The sequence below is a fragment of the Haemaphysalis longicornis genome, unplaced genomic scaffold, assembly GCF_048455015.1.
Source record: "Haemaphysalis longicornis isolate Haplotype H1 unplaced genomic scaffold, Haemaphysalis longicornis Haplotype H1 scaffold_1, whole genome shotgun sequence".
NCBI lineage: Eukaryota > Metazoa > Arthropoda > Arachnida > Ixodida > Ixodidae > Haemaphysalis > Haemaphysalis longicornis.
In genome coordinates, this window is record NW_027526203.1 from 315127353 (window position 1) to 315153770 (window position 26418).

The window sequence follows — 26418 nt, forward strand, 5'->3', positions numbered from 1 at the left end:
CCTTTGCCATAGGAATCGGTAAAACACGAAAGTGTAATGTGCAGCGAAATCTGCAGCTGAGCATGATTTGCGGGTCAGCGGCTGTCTTGTGGGTGTGCTTGGCGGGCGCCGTCCTACTGGAGGGTAGCTTCGTCAAAGGTGCACTGGCGTCATTTCCGTGACGGATATGACGTCAGTGAAATCTTGGTGTATCCCGGGATAAACCACTTTCGTATTAAAGTATAAAACCCGAAAACGAGCAACCCGAGGTATAACGTACTCTTTAGTACTAAAGGTTGCTTCCCCGTAAGAAGACCCTGCATGCAGGGGTGCACCCTTTACAGGCCGCTTGCTTTGTTGTAGTGGCGTCACTTTCGTGACGGATATGACGTAAGTGAAATCTTCGTGAGTCCCGGAATAAAATACTTTCGTGTAAAAATCATTGAAAAGGCGTACGATTTCTGCAGCACTTCGTCCTCCCGCCTTCGAGAAGCTGACTATGCGGGAATACTGCGATATTTCGCATCTAGGGCAACCGGAAATCGTCAAAGCTGCTTCGAAGCAATCGTCGGGAGTGAGGGAGTGAAGTGGTCACCTTTAGTACGCTCCAGCTTGTGGTCTCGGAGGTCGGACCGCGTGCGCACTAAGGAACTTCCCGTGTCTCCATCGAAGTCGCTCAGTCGGAACACGTGGATCCTGCTGTCTCTTCCTGCACAGAAATTCAGGAAGAATCGAGATACACCGGAGGTTCGCCTAAATAATTTGAAGCGTGCTATAGTTAGCTGGTTTTTGTTTTGTTGTTTTGTTTTGTTCGACGTAAACTATAGCGTGTCTGGCTAGCACCAGCTCACCACTACGCCATAACCCAACAGTAAACAAGCACTGTAGACAAACTGCGGTTGCTACAATGAGAACTCAGTGAAAATATACGCACTTACGAGTTACACTTGCTAATCCTGATTTGAATTTTTTCACAGTAGGTGCCTAAGAATGAGATTTCTCCCGACATTCCGCACATGTATGCTTCGATTTGAGAGAGATTTAGAAGGCGTTTTTAATGTCGCAAAGCCGAGAGAACTGTACGTTGATTTTTAGGTGGAAGTAAAGGCATTTCTACGGTATCAGTAAGCATGTACTCTAACCAGGGCTTAAAATTGTCACCTTCAACATTATAAAACCTCGAATATTATCGGCATGTACGTCTAGCCACTTCTTTAGTTATGTCAAGGGAGCGTCGCCGGGTGGGTGCGCCAGCCTTGTCACGGCGCCAAGTGGTGAAATTACCGACGGCAGACGCGTGTGCCGAATCCTAAAGTTCTGTATACACATGGGATACCTGCCCGGGCACGCTGAAACACATTGAAGAAGCCCGTCAGTGAACTGTGGGGCGCACGTTCGCAGGTTTTCAAGATTACGTTGTTGCGTACTCCTGTTCTAATCTGATGCGTACTCATGCTCTTATCCGAGGCGAATTCACCCATCCTGGCCGTCGTCTGCTTCTCCGAGGCGGGTTTTTCAGCTAGAGATTAAAGAAAAATGCTCGAGTTCGTGCTTCATGAGCCGACGCTATGCAGGACGCTTCACGCGAGGCACCACCATTGCCATTCGGCATTCAATGTCGATGAGCTGTGACCGCAAAGCCTCACGCGACCATCTTCCAATCACGCTGCCAAAACCGCAGCCTTTTGTCGTAATGGCACATATAAGGCTTTTGACTTCAAGCAGGGAACCGGGTGCACGGGCACACGGACCATTCGTCGAAAGACAATTCGAGGGCAAGTCGTAACAGGGCGATTCGTTGCGTAGGGTGAGTCGTCGCGTAGGGCTATTCATCGTTAAGGCAACTAGTAGTTTAGGAAGAAAACTTTAACGTTTAAAGGCTTATAGGTCACCTAAATGAGAAATAGGTTGAGGCACGGAACATGTACGTATAAAAGATAAAATTCAGAAACAAAAGTTCAATTTACTCTTAAGCTGACCATTCATCGGGGCAATCTCATCCCTCAAGGCCAAAGGTTCACTGGGCCAGGAAGCGTGCAGCTTCTAGAACGAACTCTCAAGGCATACAAGAAGACGTTCAACAGGCAAATGGTAGAAAATCATTTTCTAGGCATTTATTTTCCTTATACGTGAAGGGAAAATGTATGTGTGCAGTTATGAAACCCAATCAAACTCTTTTCGTGAACTAACACCTGTGTGGTTGCCCTATCAAATTAGTAAAACATATTTATAACTTGCTTGTGGGGTATTCCCACAAAATTAGGCAGTCTACTATGAAACTACAGCAATTAAGCCAAATCTAGACATTTTGCTACTAAGAAAACACTAAATCAGGGAAAATCTTCACCCGTATTTACAAATTTCAAGTAATATTGCCGCGAGCAATGCCTTCTGATTTCTTTTGTTACCAGCGTATAGCCGCGCCCGGCTATATTGCGTACGAAGCGATGCGCGCGTTTCCTTTTCATATGCTGCACAGTCTTGTTTGATAAAGAAAGAGCCTAGCTTAGCGGTCATTATCTGAGACTGTTCTTGTTTGATTAACAATGTTCTCGATCTAATTCGGTGCTTGCGGGAACGAGAGAAAATACTACGGAAATCCATTCCCTGACGCTCTGCTATGCACGACATTTTGTTGGCTAACTTTCGAAGTTTGTTTTTTTCTGGTTTATAGGGGGGCACCAGTTCGCACCAGCAATGTCATTTCTACAAGAACTTTGTTTCTCCCCACATTTCGTGACAAAATACTTGATAAACAATAAACTCGATTACAGCGAGATAGCTCTTCTTAATTTTGGATTAGAAGAATCAGGGTGCCTTGAGAGGTACTTGTGTTGAACCATGACCTACGTTGTTTGCACTATTTTTATCCTTTTTAAAACGTACGAAGCATTCATTGTGCGCAAGGGCGAAGGGTTGGACTTTTTTATAAACTGCATGCTTCCTTAAGAAAGTTTGTTGTTAGTCTGCGCTATGTCGCGTGTTGTGTTCTATGTTCAGGCTATGCTCAGACTACCGACGCAACAGCCATATCGTGAGATATGGACGTAAAGAAAACGGCGCGTCACGCAGTTCGGTTGGCTGAGACGTGAAATGACGTCATTCTTTAAAGATATTGCGACAGTTGCGGCAACAGTCTGAAGCCGGCCTAGAACGAACCAGTACCTTGCAACTACCCCAGTTCATAGCACTCCCTAACCTATGAGACGTGTTTAATACGGTGACGAATCGTCATCTAGACGAATTACCATACTACGAGTTGCCCTGCTGCGAATTGCCTTTCGACGAATAGTCCTACAGCCGTATGCGCGTGCGCGAACTCGCTGTCACCATTAGGTGGTGAACAGAGCCAACCGACGAACAGCGGACGGGGATGCGTCGTGCTTGCGGGAACAGCAGGCGATGCTCGCACTGGGGTGAACGATCTGCGCACGTGCCTACTATACTTGCTTCCTCACTCTTCGTCGTGACTAGACGCTGCTGGCCCCTCCCTCCCCCTCGATTGCCCTATAAACTTTTAATGGCTGTCATAAAGCCAATAAGAGAAATATTTTGTGATATTCACAAATTCTTGTTCCAAATACTTGTCACGGCACCTACACATCCCGTTTACGCGAAATATGAATTCGGGCCGCACTGCATGAAAACGTTCGTCGCTGTTTGTTCATTGTTTGTCGTTAATGATTCAGGTATTCAAGTCCCTCCGAAAAAGCAGCGCTTTTAAAGGGCCGAATGCGCACGTTTCTGTCTTTTATTGGTGTTACGCACGTGTGTGGACGCATGCGTGCCACTACAAAGAGGCGCGAGGCGAACAGAGTAGACACGATTCATGCACATACCTCGGTCTGTTCTGAAGAGCAAAATGCCGTGGGCTTCAACCACGCTGATTTGTTTGACCACGACGGTCTTGTCGAATATCATCCGGTGTGTGAGGCCCTCTTCAATCAGAAATATACCGGATTCGGTCCCAAGGACTAGTTTGTTGTTGCCTGAAATAGACAGGAGAGGCAACATGTATTGCACGAGGGCCATCGATGAATGTCAAACGTCGGCCATAGTTCTATGACACACCACTGTTCACACCACCAGCAAAGAATACCAATCTTTTGAGAAGAAAGTCGTGTGACGTGATGTTGAGGCGCGAAGCGTACGTTTTTAAAATTTTATGAACATTTATGTCGCCGCAAAATGACTTCAAATGTAGAAAGGTAAAGCAAAGAATATGATCTATTAGGCAAAGAATATGATCCCAGGAAAAGAATATGATCTATTAAAATAACGGAGCCTACAAAAATGATGGTGTTTTCTTATCAAATGTTCTTAAAAATTCACTTACCGAAGCATGTCACTTGGGTGTGAACACCAGCAGCGCATAAACGTTTCTTAGCAACCATCGAAATGCAGTGAGCACCAAATCTTTTTTTATGGAAGAATCGGATCCCTCCGTAGCATCCCTCCACCCCTCTTAGCCATTAGTACACTCAAATGCTTTTCTGCAGCCAGAAGTCGCATTACCGTACTGTGCCTAAAATACCCAGAAAAGTTCGCTCGGTTGCAGGTACTGATTCAGAAAAAAATTCACCGCGACACCTTCGGCCTATTTTACCCGCCATTTTGGAATGTTCAGAACTGCTCCAAAGCAGCTTCGTATTTTACTTGTCTGTAGAATTTTTATTGCGACAGCAGTTTTGAACTGTCCAGGAACTGCTCAAGACCGTCCTTGGCAGGCAAATAAACGAGACCCCTAGTCAGTTTGTGAACACACATTCACGTGCCGTATGACTTACCACGTGACCGGCATTGCCGAAGGGGTTACCGCAAAATTAGGCAACTGTGCTAGCCTACTCTCCTCCCGTTGAAGCATTTCTAGCCACATGCGCCAAAAATTACGGCGGCTGCTCAGAACTTTCTAAAAATGTGAAGGCGAAAGCCTAGTCGGACCTTCTGTTGAACTGCTGTTGAACCGTTACCACTTGACAAGCCCCCCGGACAGCGGCCTCCAAAGCTCGGCTCGGCTCGCTCGCTCGCACGCCAGGAGCCTCCTGTTCGAGTGCATCGCTACCTTCGCCCCTCGGGGCGGCTCGTATTGCGCGTGCGACAGCGGCCTACTCTCCTCCGGCGCTGCTGTCGCCCTTTCCTGGCGCACGCTTTGTCGCCCTTCCTCAGAACCTTCCTCCATCGCTGTTGTTTCCCTCTCCCAGCATGCGCTGCTATTTTCCGCACGTCGCGATTTTTTTGGTCCTTACAATGCGCGTGCTTGAAACAAAGGAGCGACACCATTTTTAACCTAAAGATGCCATGGAGAGAAAGCACAAGTTTGTTTTATGAAAACATTTGGTGTTTTTTTACACCAGTGCCTTCAGCCCTTGTCCGGCAGCAAGCGATGCTTTATTTACTGAGAAATTAAACAATTTAAGCCAAAATTTCAATTCGCCCGCTAATTGATGTGTTGCAAAATGAAGCATCCTAAATGTAATAACAGTCAAAACCAACCTAAAACGGAGAAAACAACCTCAATTTAAAAAAAAACAATCGTGCACATACGCTTACCGCAGCTAGACTTTGCTGAGCTAGCTACGGAGCAGTTGCACCCGACCTTGTTAAAGGGGACAAACCACCCCAGTTAAAAAAATACTCTGAACCAAAACCTGCCTAACCCCGGGTAACATCACGTTAATGTACAAAGAAACTGAACCGAAGTAGCCGAAACCAACATAAAAAGGACGAAATCACTGAAAAGTACAAAAGAAAGTACAAAACTATCGTCGGAACTGGCCTAAAGGGGACAAAACCACCTGAAATTTTGTATATAATGCTCAAATTTGCCGTGCATAGATATCACGCGTGATAAAAAGAAATGTTTCAATTAAAACAAGATTAAAACGAATAAACAGCTGCTTGCGGGGTTTGTACTTGGTTCATGCGATTGACAGCCAGAAACGCAACCTCATCACCAGGAGACCACACAACCCGGGTTCGCTTAATTCTTTTTTTGGCCTGGTTACCGTCTGCCTTCATAGTTGGCGTAACAATACCGCATTCAGGAACCACTTTCCATACACATTTTCTTTCTTTTTTTCTGACCGGACTTGCACCTGGCTCATTGTTACCGTTGATAGTAATCGTGTCGTGAAATAGTGGGTAGGACTTTACAGGAATTCGGTCACGTAAGTGGCATTTTCGCTTATGCCAGTTAGCCAGTGTCGCGTCAGACAAACCCAACGCGCTCGGCGGCTGTGCAGCGTCGGCCGGTATAGTGCGCGCCGTACGCAATAGTGCTTCTATGTTTGCCATTTCGTTGGTACATTCCATTGCTTAGCTCAACATTCTTACTACTACAAAAAGAACGTGCACTAAATTTAAGCGGCAATGGCTCGTTTCGTAAGCTTATAATCGCTGTTTAACCTGTCTAATTTGCGTTGGATTTCGTCGACCTCAGCCAGTCACAACAATGTGCCCATAATACGCCATAGGTTCAGTGCGGAAAAGTCGCCAGTGAGTCGCAATGGCATTCTCTGTTTTCTTCGTTATACAGCTTATTTTAGTGAAATTTTCGTTGAAGGTGGTGTCAGTGTTATTTCAACGAGGCAATATTTCGAATAAACCAAGCTTGCATTTTGTCTTCATGGCCCCTTTAACTACGACAAACAATGGAATATGCATAAAAAGAGTATTCAGTGCATTAAATGCAAGTTACTACTCTGAACATAAAAATTATGGGGGTCATAAGTACTACCAAATTGGCTAAGCAGGAGCCAATTTTACTAGAGTAGAACTCAATTAGTCTACAGTATTGTGCCGAAATCCCTGAAAACGTGCCAAGTGTTTTTGTCCGAACTGAGGCTGACGAAAATGTTGAGGGAACTTCGAGAAATGCTGCATATGGTCACTAAACATTTAGACACGTTTTGGGCTAGTCAGCGAGACTGCTGCTAAGAAGCGAATAAAACAACGAGCTGAGAGAGAAAGAAGGGACTGAAAAACTTCGCACAGAAACACTGAATTAGGGCATTCATTTTGATGCTCTGATTATCGATTTCGTTTACCTATAACCGCAGGTGAGGCGAACGTGGAGAAGTCTTCGTGTTCTGACCCTCTTTAAATTTTTTACTTTAAAATACAGCACTGAAATTTACGAAACTCTATGCGACCACACGCAGGAATGCGCGCTCAGCGTTGTGATGGAGGCAATCCTTACTCAAAGAGAAAACATTCACTTACCCCAAGAGTCACCACAGACGATTTCATGAGGAAAATCTGGGTAAAAGCACTGGGGTTCCCAAGGCTGTCGCAAAGAAAGAAGTCAGAAATGAGAAAAGGGGAAATTACGTCAAATGTCAAATTACGTTTTCTAGCACAAATTTGTGGCCATTAATAGCTTTATAGTCATTAGCTACGTTTTTATAGACTTCGAAAGAAAGTGGCGTTGATGCTTGCCGAAAGCAGCGTTTACGAAAACCTAGATATCAAAGCTTGGCTTTGCGGACTATACTCATAAGCACTTGGCTGTCACGGCTGACTCCATTTTCTGGCGGTATGTCTCGACGTGTACCAGCCAAGGTTCTGGACTCAGCACAATGGGTAGTGTCATGAAGGCACTCGTAAAGCGATGAACTGAACCATTTTACTTTACCTCGAAAGGTTAGACGTGCATGGGTAACTGAGAGCAGCGATTCTACATGTATGGTATCGGCAGGCATGCAGGCGAGAAAAACACGTACTTCCCGTTTGAAGAGACTAGTAGTGGCAAGACTGGTTGGGGCGTCCCCCTTTACGATGGTGTCCAGCTTCAGTGCCTAGTAGTAGGTGGAACAAGAAACTCAATTAGCTGGAGACGTATGCCTGGTGCACGGTTGAGTGGCAGAACTGTCCGTCACCGTTGCGCGTGGCAACAGGGAGTCTCGCACGTTGCAAAAGCAGCCTCTCACCTGTCCTATCCGCACAAATTCCACTTGTCTGGCCTCTTCCTTGCGACGCGAACCTCTGGGCGTCTCAGGGAGCACGTCACTGAATGCTCGCCTGTTCAGCATGTTCTGCAAGGAATAAAATAGTGTTTAACATCAGTAATAGTTCCCACAGTGTGAGTAAGGGTACTCGTCGCGACGCTTATGAAAGGCAAAATATCCTTATGCAAAAAATATCTGTAATAGGATTGCGGTAGTTTGTTGATTTACTTTATGTTGATTGCTGGAGAAACTGTGCAGCATGCATATTGCCGTCTGCTGCTTAGCGGCAGAATTGGGCGGACGGGCTCGTTAAAGGAGCCATGAAGAGAAAACAAAAGTTTGTTTTATTCGAAAGATTAGGTGTTTCATAGTACCCCAAGCGCTTTCCCGGAAGCAAATGGTGCTTTATTCACTGAGAAATGAGGCAATTTAAGTCAAAATTTTAAATCTCCCGCTAAAATTGCACATTTCGTCACGTGAACAATGGCGTCATACGACCCGGTCCATGGAACAGATACTTAGTATGTCGACTCCATATAGCACCCACACGCGGGAGTCGACCGAGACGGCGGCCATTTTAAAAATACTAGTAAAACCTAGTGCACCCGCAGCCCTAGTCATGGAATCGCCTGATCCGGAGAACAAAACTCTCGCCGAGGAGATCGGGCTTGCATTTAACAACCTCACACCACTTGAACGCTCAATGCTTCTAAGTGCACGAGCGGCAAGAGTTGTGGGATACGCGGTGGACGGGAAAGCGACCATTCCGCGATAGCCACAACAGACGAACGCCCAGCCGTCGGCACTGCTGCCTCGTCAGCCCCGTCGCGACGGACGAATACAGACTGCTATGTATGTGCCGTATTTTCAATTTCAGTAGCAGTATCGCTTATGCCAGTTGGCCGGTGTCGTGTATGGAAAGCCGTTCGCTCGAGCTCTCTGCTCCGACCAGAAAGATTCGAGCGTCAATGCGCGGTGTGTACGGCAATTTTTTTTCCCCAAGGTCAGAGCGCTTTGAAAGGCGATTTGACGAAGTCGGCGACGAGCGCCAGCATGTCCGGGTCCCTGCCGTAACCACTTCCTCGGAAATGAAGCGAGCACACTCGTACTTCCTTTAGCTCTCTTTCTCCTCCGTTTGCCAAGTTCACAAAACGTAGCCAATTGCTTCGCCGAGGTTCGTCGTTGGGCAGCACATGAAAGGAGATCTCACCGGCGGGGATGTCGCACTCCCTCGACGACTTGCCCGTACTACATGGGCATTTCAAAACACAGCAACGAAATTTCATTGTAAAGTACTCGAGCAAACTGAAGTTTTCAGTGGTTGTAAACTGTAAACGAGCTCATAACGACAGCAGCAAGCCAACACGACCTCCGTATACCGAAACCTGTGCGACGAGTGGCACTATCTCGTTGCTGCTCTGTGTTCCTTACTCCCCTTGTTTCTATTTTTACCTTTGCTGGTTGGCGATATGACGGCCAACCTCCTGTGAAGGGATTACGATACCAAGCAAGGTCGCGGCTGTGCGTGCTGGGACGGTTCGTTGGCCCGAAGAGCCTTGAACCCGAAAATTCGTCTGCGCGACGGTGGCGACGGCGAGATGTCGAGTTCGGCTTGGCGGTAGTTTCGTACGCATTGGCATACACGCTTGCGTGTTCGTTCGGAACTTCAACCGCTTACTCCACCGTTCTTTTTCATAAAAAGAATGTGCAGTATGTTTCACGGGCATTTAGCTCGCTATGCAAACTGTAAGCCCTGCCTAACATGCGTTTGCTTTTGCCGGCCTCCGCCAATCGCAGAGCATTCCCAAGTGACATCATAGGTTCTGTTGCGGAAAATGAGCTGGTGGGGTCGCATGGTCATTTCCTTTTTTCCTAATTATGTAGCTTATTTGAGCGAAGTTTGCGTTATAAGTGGTGTCGTTATGGTTCTAACGAGGCAATCTTTCGAATGAGCCAAACTTGTGTTTTCTCTTCATGGCTCCTTTAAGCTCTTTCTATGCAGCTTTTATCGTCGGCCTTGTCATGCGCAGATAGGGCGAATAAAAATCCTTGAATCCTGGTGAACCAGTTTCGCGGGAAATTCCTGAAGCCTGCTTCGTAAACTCTGTTTCGTGAAACCAGTTTAGTGAAGTCTCATTCATGAAGCATCCCGTCACATCTCGGATATCACTTGCTTGCGCAAAGGTTTATGTGCTGCAAAGGGAAGGCGCCACATAGCCATCAGATGGCTCGACATTAGGCCTCACGTCAGGCTTTGAGTTTGAGTGCCGTCGAAAGGTATCCGCAAATCAACGTACAATTGGTATGACGTTAAGCCTAAACGCTAAGCCTAAACATTGGCAGTTAGGCCTAACTTCACGCTTCAAGGCTTAGCGTCGTCAACCGATACCCAATGAAGAAAGTCCTAAATGTACACATCGCACGTCAAGCTACGGGTACCGGTTGACGTCGTAAGACATCAAGTCGTAACGTTGGGCCTAGGATTTTGAACTCTGATACATACTTGACTGTTGGTGCAGTTAATTAATCAATTTTGAACTCTGGTGCATACCCGACAGTCGGTGCCGTTAATTAAACAATGTTTTATATCCACCAAACCACATACACGCACTGGTGTATTGGACAATGCTCCCTAGAAACCTGCGCGCGTACTCTGAAGCCCACTAAAGTGTTAAATAACCACAGCGTAGCACACAACCACAGCAAGGTATTTGAAAGCGTTTTACAACGAAGGTATTCTGCATTTGCACAGTATTATCTGGTTGTCCCAGCCAAACCGTCTTTATATTCTTTTCCCTCTGACGTGTAGCATGTGGCGATATAAAAATTCACGGACGTTTAGTGCCCAGTTAGTGACCATTTTATTGATAAAACAAAATCAAACAACCTTTCTCTGGAAAATTATCGCTTCTGAAATCACAGCCATTTCTTTAGCTCTGTCGACTCAGGCAAGAAGAATAGAGCACTTCCCGGCGTTCCCGCGTTGCCAGGCTGGTCAAAGTGCGGCTCGCCTAAACAGTGTATAGTGCCCGATTTTTCTCTGCTACTCGTTAGTGTGAAACTCTATGTTTGCTAAACCGACAAATGCATAAGTGCGAGTTCAAGGAAGAGTATGTGCAGTCAAATGGGCTCGGAGCTCACTGGATGAATCAGTTCAAGGTGGGGTCAATGAAAGACATCCTACCGGCAGCGTCGAACGCAGTATTGATTAGATGAGTAAACACCTCTGCCGCTATTAGCTCGCCGCGATTCGTAACTTCCCATTGGACGGCCGGGGTCAGATAAGCGCTAATGGGTTCCCGCGATTCCAACACTGCCAACTAGTTAACCGTTGGCTAACAAACTAAGCAGACGCGAGAAGAAGTATAGCGCTTCCGACGTGCTCACCGTCCTGCTCTCCGACATGTGCTCGTTGTAGAGGTCCTTGATGAGCATGTCCAGCGTTCTCTCCCGTTTCTGGGCGAAGATGGGCGTGTTGAAGGCCGCCTTCTCGCCGTTGATCACTGCACACGAGAGGCACACACCCGGCTTGTAACGAGCGCTGTCGGTTGGCCGCAACACAACGCAATCTCATGAAACAAAAACAAGAACAACTGACATCGTTTGAGATTCCTTAAAAACATACGGACCATAGACATTACCATTAACCATGCTTAAAAAACGGCGAAGCACTTTAATGAAACCGCCTGCATGCGTGACTTCTGTCCTGCAATTTTGCCTTCATACCGGGACAACTTAACTGAACTCTCAATGATTAAAAGGTCGGTCATCATTTGGAATCCTGTACAGAGCTTTCGGAAACATTTGTCGCACGACGATAAATGGACGGATTTTAACACGTAGGTGGGCTTGTGCCTGTCGCAAGGATATGCGTCGCGTATCACCGAGCAAAGCCCGGTTCCTCATGTCGCAAGTAAAGCGTACAAGTAGCGAAAAGTTGGTTTTCGACGATTGAAGAGAACTGAATTAAGCTCACAGTTACGAAGGAATGTTCAGTGTTTTTTTACTCATCAGGAAAGAGCAAAAAAGGTAGCGAAAAGCTTTATCCCCATGTGTTCGCAGTGTTCCATTTGAATATTTTGCCCGATTTCCGCAGGTATTGCAGAACATTCTTCGGGGAAGACAGGGATCATGCGAGCGGACGCTATTCTGTCTGCCATCGTTGCGTCCTATCTCAGAATTCCAGTGCCCATCGACGATGCCTAACTGAGATCTAAAAAAAAATTATATTTAGTGCCTACTTCCCTATAATAGCGCGCACTTCACACATGCTTACATAACTACTAACGCTTGTGGACAACATCGTCTCAATAAACACGAACTCCTCCGCAGCGGCTTTTATTTTTTCAATGAAAGCAAAACAAGCACCAAAGTTTCCGCCCCAGCGGCAGATTACATGTCAGCACCGTAGTTTAGTTCAGTACTGCGCCCCCTGGTTGTCACCGTTACCTGCTGTAATGCTCAGTGAAAACCCCCGACCAATCCTAGCGGGACATCAGAAAGCACGGTCCCGCTTTCGAAGAGGGGGAGGACGGCATCTCGCACCAGGGAAGCTAATGCGTTATTCCCACGCTAACGTATGGTGCGGGCACCGGATGTCTCACTGAGCAGCTCAAACAGCTATGTAAAGAAGTGTGATGCGGAAGAAAACTAGCGTCATGGATTCCACGGACAACGCGTGTATAAAACATTCCAGCCTAAATTTACAGGGATAAAATAAACGTAGTTGGGACGACCATGTGATGCGCAGATTGGACAGCAGATGGACCACCCAAGTAGCCGAACGACGACCGAGTGGCGGACTGAGAAGGGAAGACGGAAGGCGAGAGTAGTGACGAATTAAGAAAATCCGCCGAGGCGAAGAATGGATGGGGTGGACGCAGTATCGGAGCGGTGTTTTAATTCTTAGGGAGGAGCCTCCGTCCCTCTGTCTGTGGGTGTGCGCGTATGTGCACGTATGAAATTAGGTGTACTCGGGGCTAGAAAGCTACTCCTCCACAATAACCAGTATATATGGTTGGGTGTGTTAACCAGCTTCTAGAGAGTAGCACAGCCCCCACGATTGAACAACAACAAAAAATAAAGCTTCGACGTCGTGGTGAACAGCCCTATGCGCCTCAAGCCTCATATGTGCTTTGTGGATTTAGCCAGTGCGCCACGGGGAAGAGCAGAAAAGTCCGGGCGGAGCTTTGGGGGGCGCGATTCATGACGGCGGCACGGAAGACATTCGTGTGTGCCTTGGGGTACCTAAAAATACTTCAACCCTTGGGACTCTCAGGGAGAGTAGGCGCCTCTCTCCAACGGTTCTCTGCCAGCAAGAACTCCTTCGTGCACGCTTGCGGTTTGTGACCAGGACTGTCGACCATCGGCTGGCTTGTGACTCGGAAGCCGAGGTACGTGCCTTATTACCAGCAGTGTATTAGAGCCCACCAGAGCATACCCAGCCACCATGGAGATTTGTCTCCTGGAAAATAACATTAACCGTTCCCGGCATCCAGAGCAAAGCTAAGTTGCCTCTGCCTGCTCTTAAATTCTTTTCATTGGAGCACATTGCTACTACCTACCAAAATTACACTCCCATTTTCACGGATGGATCAGTGATGGATACGTCATCTGCCATCGGAATATGGATCCCATCAACCCACACAAAAATTACCGCAAAACTAGGTCACAAAACGTCGTCGATGCTTACTGAACTCACGGCCTTACGTGCTGCATTGGAACACATTTTAACTGCTCCAGTTCAGGCATGGGCAATCTTCACCGACTCTCGAGCAGCCCTTCAGCACCTCATGGTGCTGCCACAAGAGCAGCTTGCTCAAGAAATTAATGGCCTGCACACGCAGGCAATAAACAACCACCACGTCGTTGTTCTGCAGTGGGTTTCCATCTCACTGCGGTGTGTCTGGCAACGACGAACCCGACAGAGCTGCTGCATCAGCGCATTCCAGCCCAATCATTACGCCAGTGCCTTTCACAAGGCGAGACGGAGCGACTCTGGCGTCATCGCTTGCCAAGAGTTCTCAGCGATTGCTGTGGACCGACCCAAATAATACCTACTATCCGTTGCACACAATAGACCCAGAGTGTCGATTTCGGATGCCAAGCGGTGGTCTGTGCAAGCGAGATGAAGCTGTCCTGCATCGAATACGACTGAATGTGGCGTACACTAAGCATTTCCTTTTTAAACTACGCCGAGTTTTCTCACCTCTGTGCCCTACCTGTGCAGTTCGCGAGGACCTGAAACACGTTCTCTGCGCATGTCCTCGCTACGAACTTGAGCGTACCACGGCAAAGCTTTCTCTGGGCCTGCCCGCGTCCGCCCAGATCTCTTCGAGTCACCTCCTTGGGCCCTGGCTTAAAACCGGCATGGCAAGTCGCGCAACAACAGTGCTCCTAACGTTCCTCCGGAGCACTGGACTTGCCAGTGAGCTATGAACTCTCAGACAAATGACTATATCGCCTGATTGTGTGTGTGCTTTTTGTGTGCGTCTGTGTGTTTGAGTGTTCATGTATAAGTGAGAGTTTTCATTAATCTTCATCACACCTTCACCCCCATTTGGTGTAGCAAGTCGGGCGCCCCGCCTGGCTGACCTCACTTGTTCATTAAAGATGTTTCTCTCTCTCTCGCCACTGGGTTGACCATGAATTATCGTGTAATCTACCCAGCGATTTGTCTTGTTTGCACATCCAAACTGGTTTTGCTTGGTTTACACTGACTCGTGACAAGCTTCGCCCGCACCCCTGCTCTCTTTAGGGATGAGTTGGTTAGTTTATCAGCCTTCCCACTCTCCTTTTGTCGCGTTCTTTTTTTATTTTCGTAGTAGTTTTTTTTGTCCAATTTTCGTTTCGTTGAGAGAGAGAAGGCTCTTTATTGAAAAAACAGAGAGTTTTGCCGGCGTTTGCGATCGCCTACATGCTTCTCTGCTAGGGGTCGGGGATGTAGGGAGATTTGTTTCATGCATTGCATTGGTTTGCATGTCCACCTGTTTTCTTTGTCCTTTTCTTCGTAATTGAGCACCCTCTTCGTGTCGATACCCAATAATAGCTATATTCCTCTGGAATCACCACTAGTCCAACGACTTTTCGCCGCAAAATCGGCCTGTAGCTGGTGGCAGCGTCGAGCTGCTAGTGTGGATGGACACTGCCGTAAGCAAAGCTTCTTGCACGCTTACCTTATAAAGTAAGCAGAAATTTTTGTTAGGACTGCACCACTTTTGATTCCCCGTTTTTTTTTCGTGCAAATCTTACAGGTACATGGAAATGCGAGATTTGACCGTACTCTTACAAAACGTAGCTTACACAGCAAGTTAAAACAGCCCTCAGTACCCAAAGCATGAAGATGGCATACTTCCCAAGTTACAGTCCCGGTGAAAGTGGCCGCCACCGTTCTCCAATTAAATAATTGCGTAACTGGTTCCCAACAAACTAGGCAGCGTTTATTGCTTTCAACTAAATCTTGTGTTGCTGTAGGCGTTCAATATTTGAGCTTATATAAGGCACGAATAAAATTGTGTGCGTTAGTAGCGGTTTTCTATGTTGCAATGTAGTTTAGAACCGGAGCGACCAAGGTTTTCGGGCGCAGAGCGAAGAGAACGCAAGTAACGCGAAGAGGCGGACGTGATGGAAACTATTCCTTTCTGCAAAGTGTTGCGTAACTCAGAAAGGAGCTGCCGGTCCGAAAACTTAGGCAGATATATTAAATTTAGTATGTGCGAAAACTTATCCATGCATTTTTGAGAAGGAATTGCCCCGACATTATGGCTCATGATTTCCAGCTTAGTATTTAAAGCCCGCAGTACGGGACACACGGAAGTAAAGGGAGGAAAGAAAGAGAGAGAAAAAAAAATAACTAACGTGTCGCGGGACACGCCGTGCGCTAGCAAAAAACGCGCATGCTACAGGAAAAAAAAATCATGTCTTGCTCGATTGCTCCGGTGAAGTCTAGCTCCGGGATCTTAAATCTTTAAGCCTCAGGTCCACTTTGAGCGCTATGATGAAAGCCCTGGGTTCTTTTAAAAATTAGGTTATGATGACCAAAACACGTTGTTAGACGCGTTGACTGGTGTAATGGTTTAAAAATTTTGCATGAAAGCGAGACAAGAAAGACCATAGGACGGGCACATACTCAGAACTGCTCAGTTCCAGCGAACGATGCGTCCGAAATAGTCTCGCATGGACGTAAAAAAGTACAAAATCGCGCAGTTAACAATGGCGACTGCCTGAAAACAGTACTCATGTTCTGAAAGGAACTCGTAGACTCCACGCACACCTTCGTTTGTGCAAAATACGCCTCCGTGAATTCACAGGCGATAGAGCCATGGCTCCTGAACAGATTTCGTTTTTTTTTTTCGTTTTTTTTTTTTTTCACACACGAAATTCTTACAGTAGTGTGGAAAATCTATGAGCCTGCACCGGACCCACCGCCTTTCTTGCCCGTTTTTATGTAGCCTAATTTTGTCTCGCAAAACAACTGCCCTTCAACAAGCACAATGTCCCGTTCCCAAGCGGACAGCCGGCGGGTGATAGCACTCATAAGAAAACCACAAATAAAACTATCAAGGGTACGTATTAACGTGTTTCACGTGGTAACCGATCACCGCGGCGATGATGTTACCCTGAATAGGACGAGCGCGTTATCCCGCAACTTCCGCTGATTAACATTTTCTCGGCAACACCCGCACACATAGCGCAACTAGGCCATTGCTTGTTGCCAGCCTCTTGCCTTGTGTCAGGCAAGCAGACATTTTTGTATTTGATTGTGGTCAGCGCACGATTTTCTCCGCACGCAACGTGGATGAGCAGCCCACAAGAAAGTGCATACACAAGCAATGGTTCGTCGTTTCGTCGCCATAGGCCGACTGTGTTCGATCTCCAGCTGCCGGTCCCTTCAGGAGGAAATGGCATGGTGATTGAAACTTCGCATCGACATGGTCCTTAAAACAGTACCGACAGCAGTTGTCGTGGTACTTAGAATAAAAATTTAGCATCGTTAGCGACGCTTATATATCCTTGAAACGGTATTCTGTAAAGCGCGCCATTTTTCAGGAGCACCTCACAGAAGGCCTGCACCCGGTGCTCCCTAGCAAGTAGCCAACCATGGCGTCCATATCCAAGTAGTAGATGTCAGGACTCAAGAACAAAACATCACGATTTAGTCACCTGTCGCACACTCGAGAACACCGATTAAGCATGCTAACCTCCACTACCACTAGCAACAACCACACCGTCGTACTCTTCGCCGCCGCGACAGCAGGCTAGCAGAACCTGGCGGGTCTGGACGCCCACGCTCGCGCGTCCAGACCGCCCGTGCTTGAACTGACAAAGGACTGATCTCTTATTACCTTGCCAGCAATTTTCTGCCGATCTTCTGCTTTACGGGTTTACACTTCCTGTATACGATCTTCGTGAAACGTATATATCGTGCATGCCCTTGAGCGTTGGTAGGGCTAGTACACCATAAAGGTACACTTCGACGTTATGTAAATAGGTTGTGCAAAGTTACAACAGGAATTTGTGAAACAGAAAGGCGGTAATTTGTGTGGACGGAGTTGTTCCACAGATATTAACTACCAGGCGGCCACCGCAGCATAGTACACCATAAAGGTACACTTCGACGTTATGTAAATAGGTTGTGCAAAGTTACAACAGGAATTTGTGAAACAGAAAGGCGGTAATTTGTGTGGACGGAGTTGTTCCACAGATATTAACTACCAGGCGGCCACCGCAGCATGTCCACAAAGCTCTGCTTTAAAAGCCGCGTTCGAATCGCTGAGGCCTCGCTTCCACTTTTACTTTCTTTTAGTTTTTCACGGGCTACCAAGCTTTATTGGCGTTCTTTGAAACGCTCCGGCTGCGACGACGCCGCGCGCTAGTGACATTGGCTGCGCGAAACCTCTTTTCTTTGTTCTTTTTCCACTGTATACAGTATTGTATGGCCCCCTGTGTGCGCTGTTTCCGCCGAATTTATTCTTCACTCCCCAGAGAATGAGGAATCAGGAGAGAAATGCACAACGCGATGTAAAACGACGAGCTCAACGACAGCAGATTTCCCCTCTGGCAGCGTAAAGAATGCCTTCAGCAGGAAACCAAATTTGAAAATGAATGAAGCGAAGGAAAACGCCAAAATGGGAGATGTGCTAAAAAAGAACAACGTCAACAGCAGCAAGGGCGGTCGCTCCGGCGAACAAGCACTACGAGCGGCAGCGCTGACGACAGGCGTTGTAAAGTGTGCGTGTGTGCGCGAGAGGGGGAGGAGGGTGCGCTAGGTCACGTTTACCACAAACGCGGCAGCCGCTCCCTCCGCTGCGAATGGCTCCGTGTAGAAAAGCCGAAACACTTTGTCCACGGGCCTTGAGTCGGGACGCGTGGCCCCGTATTTATGTCACGTAAGGCCCGACATGTACACTGCGTGCGCGTGCCGTTCAGCTCGACTACGAAAGCGACAGCGTCCGTGCGTTGCTTTTGAGCGAAAATACGTTTGGAACCGACCGCGCACGTACTGCCGCTTCGAAATGCGCCCAAAATACAGGAGCCGCAGCGACACGACATTTACAGCGGTATAAAAGTGGACGTAAGCGTACTTAGTGGCAAACAAACGAAAAAAATGGGGACGTGTTTGTGTTAAACGGCAAATCCAGACAATAACCTAAAGCTGCAATGTTGTCGAGAAAATTCAATAAACATCAGTTAATCCTGATTTGCTGATGATATTCCGCTATCCAAGCTCCCAGACACAAGGAAAGACAATGAAAGAGCAGCCTTTGGGACTGTGATGGATCCTTAATAACGGCCTGAGGGATGGCCTGAAATTTCGGAGGGTGGCGAGACAGATAACTTAGGTAATAGGAGGGCCGCGGGAGGGGCGGACGGCGCGAACGATGGCCTTAGCGATGCTGCTCCAGAAGACGCGAAGGGGGTGCAATCGGCCCCATTGCTTGGACGCGCCACAACGTCGGGGGAACCATGACACCGTATTATACCGAGCAGGCTAAGTTAAAAAATGCACTTGCAGTTTCACGTTGTACGCTCCGTAATTACTTCAATGTCAAATTGAACTACGATACGATGGGTGATTGTGCAGCCGGTTCGACTCCTGGCCGCGCGATCACCCAAGAGCACGCAATGCATGTGGCTGATGGGAGCGTAGGTGTGTTAAAGGGGAAAGAAGGGATGAAATAGTTTCCTGCTGTCTATGGCTAAGTAATGGCGGGGAATGTAGGCACATAAAAAGAATAAAAAAGGGTTAGGTTAAACACTAGGAAACCTAGTTATCACTAGCGAAAGGTCTGTTTGCCTGCCGCCTAGATATATCCACTGGATGGTTGAACTCAGCCTGTCGCTTCCGCTGAAGCGGACGCATACGCGGGCCAACCTCTGCGTCACCCGTGGCGAGACTGAGCGACGAAACGACGGGGTACCGCAGCGGCGACGCTCCGCTGGAGCGCAGCTAAATGCCTCTCCCCAGCGGATCACATGCGTGACGTCACAACTGCCTCACTCGAGCTCTGGCGTCTCAAGGTCATCGCGACGCGATGAATGACCTTGCAATACATGGCGTAGTAGAGCTTTCGCTCTAAAACATGAAACATATGCACGTGAGAGGCTACTGCGCGAACTCCGCCGAACAGTTGCGTCAATGACAAGCCACAACGGAGCGCTCGCTGTCAGTTTCAACTAGGACAGCGTTAGAACGGAGGCAACAATAAAAATGACACTCGGTCCCGCTCACGTGATTGAACAGCGGAGCTGTTGGAAGATCAATGAAAATCACAAAGTGAATGACAAATGCGCTTTGAATTGATTTTTGACAATACTTTATTTACGAGAGTAGTGACCGGGCCGCAATCCCAACAAGTGTAACAAACACGACCCGAATGTTTCGAATTGACGATTTAGCTCCACCTTCAGTTAATTAGCTTAATGAAACTTGGAGGAGTGCCTCCTCAACCTAGCAGACAAACATGGGGCTGTCGGCTCCACAACGGCCTTGTGATGCGGCTGGAATGGCTTATTGGCGTCATGTTATTTGCATTAAAACTGCGGCCGATGCGATCAATGACACGTGCTGACATAAAACTTTCCACGGTTAAGTAGCCGTTTGAGTAGTGCCACGTCATATAATATGTTTCGGTATAGCTCCCCGAAGAAGCCCATGTGTTGAGGGCAGACGGGAATTCCGAATTCTTTACAACTCCCAAGGGAACCAGTATATTACAAGTGAATGGAAGTGGGCGTAATGGTGGATACATCTTTCCAAGATATCAACATTAGATTGATAGCTCCAAAGCGTTTCGAGAAAGTCGGCTTTGCCGCAAAGTGTATTCTGATGACGGAACACGGCACAAACAAATCCTGAGGGGGAGCCGTATGCAGCGTCGTTTTAAAATGGGTCTGCCTGTGTTATGCGGACGTTTTGGCAACAAGGAGAAGCTTCAATGTCGCATTGTTGCTTCCAGCACGGGCACGATCTCCCTGTCTGTCCTGTCGTACTGTGTGCGCCGCATGGCAACATTGAAAGCTGTCTTCAGTGAGCTTTGTTTAAGCTCGCAACGACGGTTCTGCTGCAGGGGGAGGCCACACAAAAAGAGGACAGAAGGACAGCAGCCCTCCGGACACGAGCGGCTCGTCAAAAATTCAGGTGACATTCGGCAATCTTGTTTAAATTCAGACCCGGCGACAGAAAACAAACCAGAGCGCTGCAGTGCGCACACGCGTTGGTATGTGTGGGCACGAAGAAAGCTTGACGGGGAAGCGAGTTTCGAGTTGGGGCTGGCGACATCCTAGCTTCGTGCCCGGAGGCGCACTCAGCGTCCTCCCCGGCGCGCCTCCCGATTCGGAAAACATTGACCCGACAGATGGCGCGCGTGCAGTTTGCGCTGGAATCCCCGGATATAGTGGGAGTCTAGTTTGCGCCCCTGGCCCACATCATGCGCCGCTTGAGCAAACAGCGAGACTCTATCCGCGGTGCGCCCGAACGCCCGACGCACTCAAGGCAAGCCCGAAGTCGGAAAAGAGAGAGAAGCGCCAAGACGCGCTAAACAAGAAGGCTTTTAGAACGGGACGCTTGCAACATTTTTGAGGATATACGAAGACGTGCGACGCACCAAGGGCCCTGGCAACTCCAGGGGACGACATTATCACTGGCGTGGCTGGTCGCTTTCGTAAACATCCTATACTTGTCAAAGGAGTTTTCTCTTTTTTTTTCGGGGAAATGAACAACGCTCAGTTAAAAGCGAACAAGTATGTAAAAAAAAAACTCCCTACTGCTAACTTCGTTGACACATAGCGAGAGGGACAAGGGGTTTCCAAGCACAGGAGTGGGGGCGACGTGGTAAAACCTATAGGAAAGGAGCATTACAGCACCCTGAGCACAGTTGACAGGCGGACGCGAAATTGGACTGCCTTTCATTTAGAAAGACATCTAAAATATAATTTGCTCCCGTTAACGGTACCCGTTAACGGCGCCCGTTAACGGGAAGTGCCTGGCTGGACTGCGCCCTTTCAAGAAACTCAAGTCTGAATCCGTTCTTTCCCCGTGTTCGAAATACGAGCCTTCATCTTCATGTCTATCCAGGACCCAAAAAGTTAATGCGTGGAATTTGAGTGCCGGATAAACCTCCGCCGAAGACTTGCGGAACAATGACAGCTTGGGATAGGACAGAGGGGGGGGGGGGGGGGGGGGTATTCTTTCTCGCCCCGGGTAAACCGATAATCGCTGCTGGCTCTGAATAGAGAGAGTGCAGACCGGAGAACCCGGTTCCTGAGCGGGGTCAAGTACTGGAAGGGCGGACGAGCGGATGCGTACAGCAGGTTTCAACCCTTCTGCACGTCGCAGTCGTGCCGACCGGCTACCCTGCACCGTACCGGGACCAGTCGCCCGCTCTGCTATAACTCTCTAATGAATCATTGGTGGTGGCGGCCCGGTTATGGTGGTGCTCATGACCCGAATAGATACATCCCACTATTGGCCCGTTTTGTAACTCCGTGGCGTCGAATGCTTTTTATATTGCGGATTTATTTCAGTTAAGGTTATTATCATGCCAATTTATCGAAGCGTCGCATTTTCTCAATGTACAAGAATGTTATATTCAAATAAAAGAGACCCTTTTGTACACAGAAATGAGTGTTTGAGTCTTAGCAGTCTTGAAAGCAGCCCGGCAACGCTCTAGCTCAACGTTGCAGTCATCGCTACAAGGTTGCTTTAAAGGGCTTATAGTGACATCGGACGGCATTATAAACACAGTGTAAACGAAAATTTGCGGCACTGACATTCAAAACTTCGCTAACAGGTCTGAATGCAGCTCTTACCCCCTATACACCACGGGTTAGTCCTCATAAGCGGTGCAAAAGCGGTATTTGGCTATCGCTTAGGGCGATAAATACTGGTACCAGCCGCGGTTCCCGGGAGTCAGCCCCGTGGAGCCATACTTTACTATATCCCCAAGGTACTAACTCATGCCAGACAAACCGTGCACTGCCCCAGCGTCCCACCATGGCCTGATCTAACGTTCTCTTCACCAGACTATTGCGCAGTGGTGTAAACGAGCACGAGCTTTTTCGAGCTCGTGCTAGCGAACGAGCTTGAAAAAAAAAAAAAAAACGAAACGAGGCATGAACTCTACTCCTAAAGACTCGCCTCTTCTACGGACGTTTCGATCCCTTCTGCCACCTCATATTACTGAAATTGACCTTCTTTGGGTCCCTGGGCATGCGGGAATCACCTTTAATGAAACCGCAGATTCACTGGCAGGGGTAGCACTCTCCGGGCCTGTTGTCGATGTCATTGAGACAACGCCTTTATTAGCCGCCGTAAGATTCCGCAGATTGTTGAAGCTGCAAGGGCAGCACGAATCAGTCTTATTGTCATCGCGAGATTTTTCTCATCTAAAATTCTCCTGGAATCCGAATTGGTGCCCCTCACGCGACCTGGAGGCGATTGTAACGAGCCTTCGATGTCGTGTGCCCCAGTTGAACAGATACCTCCACAGGTCTCGTCTGGCGCAGACTGCCATGTGCAGTTACTGTAATGAAGAAGAGTCTGTCGACCATTTCCTTTTGTCATGTCGACGATTTTCAAGCCTCAGACGTCAGCTCCTTGAAGTGCCGCTTCATCGCCTGGGGTTGGCATTATCAGTGCCGGCTCTTTTATCATTTGGGGCTTCAGAAACGGGATATTGCCGCCGGGATGTTTGTTCTGCTCTTCTGCGCTTCATAGAAAATTCCAAAAGATTTACAACCTAATTCGCATCTTATTCTGGCACCTCACCTGAGCCCTCCAAAAGCATCCATTTCGGAATATTTTTGATTATTCTCCTCCTCCTCTCCCTCCTCCCTCTTCTTCTTCTTGTACTACTTCTTCTTCTTCCTCTTCGTATTTTCTTTATTTAATTATTTATTTATTTATTTCCTTTTTTTTCAATATTGACCAAATTCCAAACTTGAAGAAAACAAAAGAGGGCTTGAAGAAAAAAAAAAGCTTCCATATTTTTCTAATTTTTCCTCGAATCATCCACCTAGGCAGTAATCTCATCCGAATTAATGTCTGATGTTTGGCCGATCCCCTGATTGGGTATGCGCCAATAATATCAAGGAACAACAATAACAACAACAACAACTCTACCGAGAAGTGGCTGTCACCGAGCACGCTGTCACGAGCATCGGGGCTGGGGATGCCGAACTGCCAGGAGTTTGCCTACTTGACCGCCACACTCGAAACGTCGCCTAAGAATTCACGTAGAACGGGCAGTCACTGCCGGTGCGTTGTGAAGACCTTCGTACACCCGACTTGGCGCACAGTTATTGCTGCTGCTGCAGCGAGCGAAAAATGGTTAGAATTCAACCTTGTTCTCAATGTTCTGTTTACTAAGCTAACACACATTCTCAGAGATACCACATTGGTGCAGTGTTATGTGCGGCCTTTTTCAGCTCCAAGTTTAACTCACGTTTAACGAGCACAAATTCCCTGAACTCTTGGTGGTTGTGGAACACGGGAGGACATGGCAGCGATGGCCCAAACAGCGGCACAGACTCCTCCGAGAACAGAGACAATCTGAAAAGCAAAGACAGGGAGGGAGTCACTTAATTTTGTTTGAAACTTGACCCCGCTGGCAAGCAAAGCGTTTCTCTGTGCCAGAAACGCCTGCGCCATCAATCACGATCTGTGTCCTACTCTCTCGCTCACTCGCCTAGTAATGAAAGCGCCTTCAAGAGGTTAAAAGTGACACCGAGGATTACAACAAAATGTAGGGTTTTCACCACCGCCACGTCAGCTCTAACCAAGACGTGCAATACATTTGTGGTAAACAACCTCTCTCACGTGCATTTTAAAGGACATGCAGAGGACAAAGATCATGCCGGCAGAGTAGCAAAGTAGCTTGGAGTTCAAGCGCTATTAGTATGATCCTCACTCTGTGGCAGCGTGCCGCAAGATAACCTAAAGTCGCTCTAGAAATTCGAAGGTGCGAAGCGGGCCGCGCAAACAGATGAAGAGCACAAATTAAAAATGAAATCAAGGGACGGTATATTGATTGATTGATTGATTGATTGATTGATTGATTGATTGATTGATTGATTGATTGATTGATTGATTGATTGATTGATTGATTGATTGATTGATTGATTGATTGATTGATTGATTGATTGATTGATTGATTGATTGATTGATTGATTGTAGGGTTTAACGCGCCGACGCAACGCAGGCGATGAGGCGCGCCGCAGTGGAGGGCTCCGGATTAATTTTGACCACCTGGGGATCTTTAACGTGACCGAAATCTCATACACACGGGCGTTTTTGCTTTTAGCCTCCATCAGAAAAGCGGCCACCGCAGCCGGGAATCGAACCCGCGACCTCGTGCTCAGCAGCGCAACGCAAGGGGCGGTATAACACGCACAAGCTACACCTGGGCTGTAAGGCGCCCCGTGGTGGAATGGAGGGCTCCGGATCATTGGCGTAGCCACAAATATTTTTCGGGGGGCGTTGTACCACGGCGGTAAAAAAGAAATAAAAAGAAAGAGAGCCTACGCCCGAAGAATACCTTCGTCGCTTTTATGATCTAAACAAAGCCGAAGGGTAGTTGCTTCGTTCACTGTAATAGATACATAAAAACTACTGTACACGGGACTACGAGGACTTGAATCGTTGAGAGCAAACGGGGTATGCAGTAGTCAGAAAATTTCGGGGGGTGTTTTGACATCGAAACAACCCCCCTGGCTACGCCACTTTGCCGGATTAGTTTCGACCCCATGGGGATCTTCAACGTCCGCCGAAATATCGACACACGGGCGTTTAGGCTTTTCGCCTCCATCCGAAAGCAGCCACCCCGGCCATGATCGAACCCACGTCCTTGGGCCAGCAAAAAAGCACTAGATACAAGGGCATCGGGTAAGCAGGGCAGTAGTTTAGAGGCATCAATTGACGCGGCAACTGCTCAAACATGAACTCCAGAGTATTAAGCCTATTTAGACATTTCATGGCACCGAAAGTGGTCTTAAAGAACGAGTAAATATACATACCTGTAGGCGTCCTCTTCCCGAATATAAGACACAACTGCAAAAATGTCTGTTTATACATTGTAAAGGATAATTCAGCATTTCATGAAATACAGTAAGTTCGCTGATAACCAAAGCCATGACCCAGTCTTAGATTAGTTCAAGGATCTAGCGTAGCGCACCCATTGGAATGTCATAAAAATTTACATCGGCTTTCCAAATAAAAATGAAGAGAAAGTTCGACCGAATAAGCTCTATGAGTGGCCAGCGGAAAACTGTGTCGTCGGATTTTCATGGTGAACAGATGGCACGAGTGAATGAACTGATTTAGCTGAAACCCTCACAGCACCTGGACAAGCATTGCTATTTTGAAGTGCGACGCTGTGTAATGTGCAGGCTTCGCCCGCACGGCTATTGATTCACCGCACACTATGTACACGAACATTTTTTTTAACACAATACTGTTTGGTAATGAAAAATGAGGGCTGGGAGCCTGACGTGACTTCCTTGTTTTAGTTTGAATTTCATTTCAGTTCATTTCATTTGATTGGATACGAGTGAACTGAGACTTGATCATGGAGGGCTTGAAGTTGCAATGGTCTTCGTAGCTTCCATTCAAGAAGATGATGTTGACGATGTCGTTCCCGATATGACGCTTCCTTTCGACCTGAAATTTCAGAAAGGAAACTTTAAACATTTGCTTCTGCACTAAGCCTCGTCTAAGGCAACGCAAATGACGACATGATCTGATTCCCGAAGCACTAGAGTGGGCATAGGGAGATATAGCAATGACACGTCGGGCGTAATGCTGATAGGTGACCAGTTGCGAGGTGTGACTTAATACAGCGAGAATAAAAGTATTCGGTCGCAGTAAGATCATCTGTAACATTATTTACAATGCTTACGGTTCGTAAATAATATAACGCGAACCCCTTACATCTCCGGCGAAGTGACCAATGGCTGCGGTGGTCTCCTCTGACCCTGCTACGACGGCTGTTAAGCC

General features: G+C 47.6%; 1 protein-coding gene across 2 annotated transcripts in view; it reads right to left on the reverse strand.

Annotated features, from left to right (window-relative positions):
• LOC144150782 (GTPase-activating Rap/Ran-GAP domain-like protein 3) overlaps nt 1-26418 on the reverse strand; it is a 751818-nt gene that overhangs the window by 28474 nt on the left and 696926 nt on the right. For both annotated transcript variants that reach the window (XM_077682183.1, XM_077682182.1), the window contains exons 13-21: nt 25971-26082; nt 25440-25485; nt 23870-23976; nt 11313-11428; nt 7908-8012; nt 7701-7775; nt 7201-7264; nt 3819-3968; nt 575-688 (exon numbers count right to left, since the gene is read on the reverse strand). In XM_077682183.1, the coding sequence (XP_077538309.1) occupies nt 575-688; nt 3819-3968; nt 7201-7264; nt 7701-7775; nt 7908-8012; nt 11313-11428; nt 23870-23976; nt 25440-25485; nt 25971-26082 (889 nt within the window). The remainder of the gene's footprint in view (nt 1-574; nt 689-3818; nt 3969-7200; nt 7265-7700; nt 7776-7907; nt 8013-11312; nt 11429-23869; nt 23977-25439; nt 25486-25970; nt 26083-26418) is intronic.